This window comes from Solanum tuberosum, unplaced genomic scaffold (assembly GCF_000226075.1).
Source record: "Solanum tuberosum cultivar DM 1-3 516 R44 unplaced genomic scaffold, SolTub_3.0 scf00026, whole genome shotgun sequence".
In the NCBI taxonomy this organism is placed as follows: domain Eukaryota; kingdom Viridiplantae; phylum Streptophyta; class Magnoliopsida; order Solanales; family Solanaceae; genus Solanum; species Solanum tuberosum.
In genome coordinates this window covers 397313-406918 of record NW_006238952.1, presented here as the reverse complement: position 1 = coordinate 406918, position 9606 = coordinate 397313, and the positions used below count along the sequence as shown (strand labels likewise).

At 31.3% G+C, this 9606-nt stretch overlaps 1 protein-coding gene across 1 annotated transcript; it reads right to left on the bottom strand.

The window, feature by feature from the left end:
- Positions 1-558: 558 nt before the first annotated feature.
- On the bottom strand, positions 559-5170 carry LOC102605696 (uncharacterized). Its single transcript, XM_006341319.2, has 9 exons — positions 4795-5170; positions 3880-4064; positions 3037-3218; positions 2661-2945; positions 2521-2579; positions 2405-2441; positions 2238-2309; positions 1391-1709; positions 559-1185 (listed from the first exon to the last, which is right to left on the bottom strand). The coding sequence occupies exons 1-9, from the start codon at positions 4886-4888 to the stop codon at positions 805-807; spliced, it is 1614 nt and encodes a 537-aa protein (XP_006341381.1). The 5' UTR covers positions 4889-5170; the 3' UTR covers positions 559-804.
- Positions 5171-9606: the final 4436 nt, after the last annotated feature.

The window sequence follows — 9606 nt, the reverse complement described above, 5'->3', positions numbered from 1 at the left end:
AATGGAAAAAGCTAAAAGCGATTTAGTCAATAATAATGAGATACTTATATTAAAATTATGTCCTTTAATTAAACTATTCAAGATCCTAAAGTAAATAATTAAAAAAGATATTTTGACGTCCTCTTCACGATCCAATTTGAAATGAGTGCTACCAAATATCTTGTACTAATAAAGTATTAATTAATTCTTTCAATTTCAACTTAGTAGGTCCCTAATGGTGTAAAAATTAGGCATGAGCTACACTTAAACATGAAGACTGGCAATGTAAATTATTATTCTAATAGTAATAGGTACCAACTAACAACTTTCCCTGTACAAAATACTTTAGAGCAAATGCTTAAATTATGGCAGCACATTATAACGCACCTAATCCAAAATAATAATAATAATAATAATTATAGGCAATTATTGATCTAGACCATTTACTTAATTAGCTTCTTCCCACCTAGCTAAATTCAAAGCATAGATCCTAAAATCGAAATATATATTCTTTTTTTTTTGTCATAATTTATGTGACATTATTTTTCTTCTGAAATTCAATTTGATTAATCTTTAAAGTAACATGAAATAAACGCGAGGTACATTATAAAAAACACAAAATTTGATATACACAACAATCTGCATCAATCCTAGATTCGATAGTGTATGAACAACATATGCCTACAAGTCCCTAATCGACTTGTATTGTAATAAACAAACGTTAATATTAGAAAGCATGGAATACTGCAGATATAAATAACATATACCTAAGAAAATATATGAACGTTTTGTTGATAACTAAGAGGTCCAAAATTATTTGAAAAATCAACCGTGGCTTTTCCCTGCTAATGATTCTTGACCAGATGTAGCATCAACAAGTTTGGTATACTTCCGGTGACGTCTCTCTCTTGCATATAGTACCCAACAAATGAGTGAGAGCATTACTGAAACTGAGACCAGAGCTAAACCGATGTAGATCCACTTACTGTATCGGCTCAAATCAGGACAATGTTCGTCATGAATGACAGTGAAGGTATCTCGAAGGAAAGTGCAGTCAAGTAGTTCTTTAAGGAAAGGCCCAGAATGATACAGGCCGTTGCTAACGTTGACTACAGCAGTCATTTGGTCGTACATAGAAGGGGTTAGACGGCCCACAGTGGAGCACATATTACTTGCTGAAACCTCGCAGACGTAACTCTTCCAAACCTGCATTAATACAATTGAAGTTACTGAATACAGTTTGCCAGTTTGTATCAAATATCTCAACACGTTTCTTATTAAGGTTGTTTCCTCAATGCGAACTGTGATATTAGATTTTGAGAAACATGGACATGGTGTTCTCCCTAGAAGTTCTTTTTCAGCATTCTATCTTCACTGTTTATTTTCTTAAGAGTGAAAAAAGTTCACATACCTGTGTGGCATTGCTAAGTTCCACTTCACCACTTGCACATTTCCGGTCTGTCTTGTCTGAATTAAATGGATTACAGAGGTTAGGGACCAGTGGACCAGATTGGTTGTAACCAACACCGGGAGGCAGATTAATGATGTTTGAAACATTGGTGATGATAGTGTTAGTGACTTCAACCAATTGGTAGGTGACCTCTTTGCTCTGAGACAATGTTTCTTGGGCAGTAGCAGTGTCCACACAAGGGATTATATCATCGAGTGCTGTATGAGCCAAAGGGTTTTTTACCCAATCATCCATTGCCACACATGTGTCTCCCGTTGCACTTAAGATGGACAAAACTATCGTTAGAAATTTAGGGAAGTATATAACTGAACAAACAAAAAAAGAAGCTAACAGTACTAAAAATTAAGTTTGTACTTTGAAGAATTATGAACACAAGTAAGAATGCATTGTTGTGGTGGAAAATAAAAGATACGTTCCAATATTGAAAGAAAAGATGTGTTGCTCGGACTCTTGATAAATATTCTCCGGTGTATGTCAGTTTCTCCAAAAAGCTATGCATTTTTGGAGGATTTGACACGGGTGCAGCAGCATTTTTAGAGAGTCCAAGCAACACTTAAAAATTCCGTATATGTCGAAGACAGTACTACATAAGGAGGTTTCAGAATATCTAGTAGAGGCAGCGTAACAGCTGTATTGATTTGATGTGCAAAAGGGGTATAGTTTTCCTCTTTTTATTAGTCTTTTCTATCTTTTTATTTTGTTCTGGAAGGTTGACATGGATGGGTTCAAACATCAGAGATGTAGAAGCATGATAGGACAGATAACAGTACAACTCGATATAACTTACTTGTGAAGAACAAGAAATGCACCACATAAGATAAATGTGACTGCAACAAGGATCCATCCTATAATGACTAGACTGCAAAATAATAATATAAGTGCTTTAGACTTCAAAAAGTATATAATCAGTTCCTTGTTATCAAGAGAAGTATTTGTTCTAGTAATAACACTTACATGTATACAATAAACTGCAGACCAAGTATAGATAACACTGCAGCAGATTGTCAACAAGATAATTGTCAGTCAATATGTACAACGGAGTATTAACTTTGAAAAAGCATAGAACTTACAGAAACCAAGAGCAGCCAAACCAAGCATTACAGCAGCAACAATGATGAGAATTCGCCTCCTGCAATGCATACCAGCATGGCAATTGGTAAGACATCAGAAGTTCACTATAGTTCACAGGAATTAACCAAGAAGTGCTTACACTAAGTCTAAGACAATCATGATATTCTTCTTGTTCTTCTCAGTTTCCGTTTCAAGAGTTTCAGCAGCCGAGCTAATCTTGGTGTCAACCTTGTCAATGTTGTTTTGAACATTTTGAGGTAGAAAAATTTGACTAATTCCAGTGTGCTTGGCAACAGCCAGAATGTTTGACACATTCCTTAAATTGTCAACTGTTGATCCTGCTTGTTGCACAACATAATCCAATGTATGTTTTGTACCGTCATGAAATTTCCCTTGTCCAGTATACAGAAAAATAGAACCAATTCTGATATACCAATGCAGACATTAGTGATAAATCCATACAATGAATCGATTTGTAATGAAAAAGAGATGATGGAGAGAGAAAGAATGATTACATTGCAGCAATGGTGAATGCGGAGAGTAAAATAAGAGAAAGTGCATAAGCAGTTCGAGAATAACCATAACGTCCTCTCCGGCAGCAACAACAACAGATACAAACTAGGAGCAAGGAAATGCCACATGCCACAAACCAGAATAGAGCAATGACGAAAAGAGGGGAACCAGTATAAGCAACTGACTGTATCAAGAAAAGTTTTTTATCAGATAGTCACTAGGTCGTCAAGTATATAAGCTAAAAATATTGAAGAGATGACTGAAAACATGGCATATTGGCATCTATGATAACAACCAGAAAACACATTTGAGAACATCCTGAGAAATTCTACAAATTTTGTTTGAATGAAGTTAACAAGCAAATAGAGGCTGGCAACAAATCTAAGAAACTGAAATCGTAATGGCCTTACAATGAGAAATTCATCTTTAAGTGAATTCCATTTCCAAGAGTAAAAAGTAAAATAAGACTCCTATAAAAATCCAGCTGTGAGTGTAATTTGTTAAATCAAGAATCCGGCATATGCCAGTCTCTAAAGAGTTTAAGAGTAAAACAGCATGACAAGGTACAAGGATGTTAAATTATAGGAATTATTAGGGTCATATTCTCTCTCTCGCTCATTCATTTCTTATCAGAACTAGAATTTTTCGTCCATATGGAGATGCACAATCACATTTCCCAATTGCTAATGCATATGAACAATCACTGAAACACCCAAAGCGATGCTAAAATGAACCATAAGAATAATCAAATGTGAAGATTTTGAACCAACCTTCGACCAATGTTAGAAATAATAACCAAATTTTCAACAGAATAAATCAGATGAAGGGCTGAAAAGAAATCTTACAGCCCAATAATGACTGTTACTGATGTTCCATCCACCAGTATAGTAACTCCGATCCTCAAGTGGATCTCTTCTATGGGTTCTTTCAGCAGCCAGTACTAGAGATGCATTTCCAGTAGCATTGTCCTCAGCCAGAAACCTTTTACTTACTGAAGAAACCACGCCATAAGTTGGCTCACTCACAACACCTACTCACAAGAAACAGTGGGGAAAACAAGAATAATCCTAGGAAATTAGCACCCCATTTAGGAAAAGATTACAACTTTAAGGAGAAAACCAAAATAATCCTAGGTAATTAGCGACCCCATTTGGTAAAAGGATAACAGCTTCAAGGCAAAACAAGAATAGTCCTAGGTAATTAGTAACCCCATTTAATAAAGAGATAACAACTTTAAGGCAAAACAAGAATTCAGCTATGGTAATTAGTGACCCCATTCAGTAAAAGATTACAACTTAAAAGGGAAAATCAAGAACAACCCTAGCTAATTAGCAACTCTAATTTAGCAAAAAAGATTACAACTTTAAGGGAAAAACAAGAATAATCCTAGCCAATTAGCAACCCCATTTAGTAAAACATTACAACTTTAATGGTAAAACAAGACTAATCCTAGGTATTAACACCCTATTTAGTAAAAGATTACAACTTTAAGAAAAAACAAGAACAATCCTAAGTATTAGCAACCCCATTAAGCAAAAGATTACAACCTTAAGGAAAGACAAGAACAATCCTAGGTATTAGCAACCCCATTAAGTAAAAGATTACAACTTTAAGGCAAAAAACAAGAACAATCCTAGGTAATCAGCACCCCATTTAGTAAAAGATTACAACTTTAAGGCAAAAACAAGAACAATCCTAGATAATTAGAGACCCAATTTAGTAAAAAGATTACAACTTTAAGAAAAAAAACAATGGCTTACCATCAACCAGAGCGAATGAAAGTGAGAGTGCAGATACTAAGAGCAAGGAAAATGCAACAGTAGGAGGAATTGAGTTAATTTTTGTGTAGGACATGACTGTCTTAATTTGTGGGACTAGCAAGTTTTCAACTTTAGAGAATTCTTGTTGGGGTTTTGAGTTTTTGTGTGATATATGTGGCTATCCACCAAACAAATATCTAGTCGTACAAGAAGGTGGTTTTTGGGGAAGGAAGATGAAAGGGTAATCATATACCTTGTCTTCTTGGTTTATAGTATTATAGTAAGACATTAATTTTTATACTAAAAAAGTAGGAAAAAACATAGTGCAAACTGCAAAGACGTGTGAGAAGAGAAACAGGTGGTGGACTTGTTCGATTCCGTATTTTGGTTAGTTTTAAAACGACAGTTGTCTGTGGATATATTAATACTCCATACTATAAAACTCCATATTATGCCACCATTTCTTTGACGTGTTTCAAAGTAAATTCAAATTTAATCGAATAATAATGTGATTGAATACTGAATATGAGGTAGAAAGCCCAAAAAGAACTAATTAGGAACACGTTTTTTTAGAAAATGACTTTTGAAACTTGTAATTTGAAAAGTATTAAATATTTATTTGGCTATAAATTATCTTATTAAATATAAAATGATAATTTAAAGTTAAATTAATTTTAATATAAAGGATAGTATTTTTTTTAAATGGATTAAATCAAAAGTGTCACATAAATTATGATTATTAAAAAAAATAAAAAATTATTAGCACACAGCTCCTGAGCTCCACAACTATTTTGAATAATTTTATTCACCAAAACTTGGATATACTTGTACAAATATGTTATAGCTATTGGATTTAAATATGAGATCTTATAAATTTTCTTTTAATTCATTGAACACAAACTATAAAAACTCTATTTTATACATATGATTTGTTTCCGTTTTAAAAATCTACTTTACTAATGCAACTCCTAGTCATGAACCAAATGTTATTGGCATGAAGAAATTTGACCAATTAATTGAGTAATTTAACTAGATTAGGTTTCAAGTAACTGTCTGCTATAGTGAAATCCATAATTAACTTGAGCTATGCTTAAGTACACTAATAAAGTCATTATTAAAGTTTGTTGATCTATAAAACTCAAGACATAAAGTATCAATATATATTTCACCGAAGTAGTGATTTCTGAGTGGTTATGAAAGACTTGTGGTCGTTTCATTCTGAATATCTTTTACTCTTAACGATCATTTTGGTATGAATATTTATTTATTTTTTGAAAATTGTATTATGATATCATGCTTGATTGTAAAAAATTTACAAAAAAAAAATGCTAATGTTTTACTCAAAAGCACTCACATTGATTAAAAAAATTTTACTCCAAATTGTATTATTGATCAAACATAATTTTAGTTTTAAATATTATTTTTCGCTTTGACAATGAAACTTATTTTTCCTTCAAATTTCATATTTTTGGCCTAACGGGCCCTTACTCTATTGACTGTTCATTGTACAGATAACGGCTACTTGGCCTACACAATTTCAAACTTTGTAATGTTATGTTGTCATTTTTAGGTTAACTTCAATTTAACCATATTAATGACCTTCATTTTGGCCTTATTAATGACTATTTATTTGCTCCTATATTAGATAATAATAATAATAATAATAAATTTATAGCATGGTTTGTATTCAAATAAATTATTTTTATTCGGCTAGAATTGGATAATTTTCATTGTTTTATCAATTGGAAAAATATATGAGCAGGTAAGTCCATGACCAAAACAATATTACCCACTTGTATCTTAGGTCATGCTGTGTCAACAAAAGTTGAAAAATAAAAAAACCTATATTTTATGCTAGTATACATTTGACTGTCATAATTATAAGTAGGAGAAATTTTAGGTTGATGCCTTTGGAGTTGGTAAATCCTACCTTGTAATTGAAGCTTTTCATTTTTTTTATTTAAATCGAAATTGACTTGTTCCTATCTTAAAAGTTTAAATGAATAAAAATTGTACATACATAAATAAATGCCAAAGCAAGACGTATTTTAGTCCTACCATTTACAAATGGCTCTTCCTTGAAGTAATTAACAATATTGTAACTAATGTTTGATTATTCTCTATTTGTCTTTTAAGTAATAAATAAAATAATATAAGCCGAATGTTCAAATCAAAGCTTTGCTTGCTCAATTAATTATAATGATTACTCTATACATTTTTCTTAACTAGTATTTGTCATTTTGTCCAAAATTCAGAATCAATTCAGCAACAAATATTCCATATATTATAATGTTCTTTCCATACTCTTGATAGTTGTTCAATTGTTCACAACTCGTTTAAGGAAAAACCACACGGCTTATTTCATTGTTAAAGAAGTACAATTTTAAGAAATCTTAAAATTTTGACTAATCGAATTAAAAAAAGATTTTCATCAGCCTAGCCATAACTATTTATGGCTATCGATCAACGATGTACATAAAAATTAAATAGTAATTTCACATTGATTATCTATTGTATATTGATTGTAAATTATAACAAATAAAGATTAACTTGTTTTTATTAGGGATTGTTGTGTATAGTGTAAAAATCTCAACTTTGAATATAAAGTGTAATTGCAATTTCAGCCACTAAAAAACACATATTTTTTGCTTAGACATAACAAATGGACCATATGACATGCTGGAGAAGAAGATAAGATTTTTGGGTGGAAACAACTTGCAACATACCAAATGGGCCATCGACTAAACGTTTACTACTCTCAAATCAAATGGAAGACCACCTATTAAATAATCAGATTTTTTTTTCTTTTTTAGTTTCCGGTCCTATTAGAGCTCCGATTAAATTCGGATCGTGCACTGCAGGACCCATTTAAGGGTGGCACTCCCAATAAAATTTTCTCCATATCCAGGACTTGAACTCGAGATTTTTGGTTAGGATGAAGCAGTGTCACAACTACACCACAACTCATGTTGATTAATACTTGGTTTTACTATTGCGTCAAGACTCCCTTTCAAATGATAAACAAAACTTAATTTAAATTTTAGACATTTGGATATCAAAAGTAAATGCGATTATTATGAACTTGATTTAGATCCAATTTTTCAAAAGATATTCGCTAACGGGCCTAAAAGAACTGAGTGGCCCATTAAGCCGCTGGCAAAAGTGATCTGTTCAGTTTAGCGAGCCTCATGAAAGCCCAACAAGAGTTTTCGAGAGGTATCAAATGGATGGGTTGAGCTATATTTAAGTGAATTAAATGACTCGAATTAATAAAAAAAAAACTGAGTTATAATCCATCCAATGCTTGTTTTTGGTCAAAATGGACGGGAAAATTAAATCGAAATAATGAATCATAATTCAATTCGCTAAAGTAATGTTAATTTTTGATTTGTTGTTAATCCTTCATAATATGAAAACTCGAACTAATAAAAGCAAAAAACGTTTATTTGTCGTGCATATACCAAACAAACAAGATCCATAGAATATTATTTTTAAATATTTTGATAAGTTTTCTTTTATGTCAATTTTGGATATTTATGTTGTCAATGGTTTTAATGCGTACATGTAATGTACGATTAAAGACCTAAGTGTCCCTCAAAACTTTCTTTGCATCTTTTCCATCATTATAATGAAGGGTATTTTTGTAAATAATTTTTTTTATGCAATACATGTTATTTTTAATGGATCAAACCAAACAATGCATAAAAATAATATATCTATGTATAATTAATATATGCATTGCTAATACAAATATTATTAAAACACTCTATTTAGCATTATTATTATACACTTTATCAAATGATTGTTAAAAATTTCACGTCTTATTATACAAAAAGCGCAAATCGTCTAAGTCTGAACGGATTATATTTGCACAATTTAAATATGAGAGACATAGCAGTATAGTGTTCGATACTAAAATATTCTTTCTATAACTTTATAATTGATCCCTTGTGCACAATAGCTTACTCTTCATTATTTATTCAAAGATGGTCTACATTTAAAAAGGATATAATTAATCTTTCACGTGTTCTGATGATGTTTGCTTTTTATTTATTTATTTAATTAGTACAAGTTAAGAGTACTCAAATAAGTATATATTATTATTATTATTATTAAATCGAAGAATGATAAGATTAGACTTGATTTTGTCATTTAACACCGATAAGAGCTATTTTAATAAGCATATATTATTTTATTACACCGTCGATAAAGACGCAAATGACGCTAATTATCTATCCTATTTCAATTGCTTTTTGCTTTTTCCTATATTTTTTTTAAGAACAGTAGTTTGAAAATATCTTCTTCACTTTATGTGAATTTGACCTAAGAGAAAATATATAATTTAATGTTTGCACGTTTCACGTGTGTATCTTCATGAATGTGGTTATATATCAATGTGTTGTGGTGTAGTGACGGATTGTTTCACCCTTAATATGAATTTTCAGGTTTGAGTCCTAAATATGATTATATGAAGAAAATGTTATTGAAAATGCCACCTTCCAAATAGTTCCTGCACGCTTTGAATTTAATCGAACTTTGAACACCAAATGAAAGCACAAATTAAATAACTTGTTATGTTAATGATCTGATTTTCCAAAGGATGAAATGCAAATAATTTCATAGTACTATTCGATACATGTGATTGAATGAAGGCTTCCAGAACACTATATATATTACAAAATTCATGCATCATTAAAAAGAATTGAAATCAGCTACAAACTTATTGCTTAATCACTCATACATGATAGAATATTATAAAAAGTTGTTGCTAAATAAAATTAGCGATAAACTTTATTGCTAGTTCTATTTAAT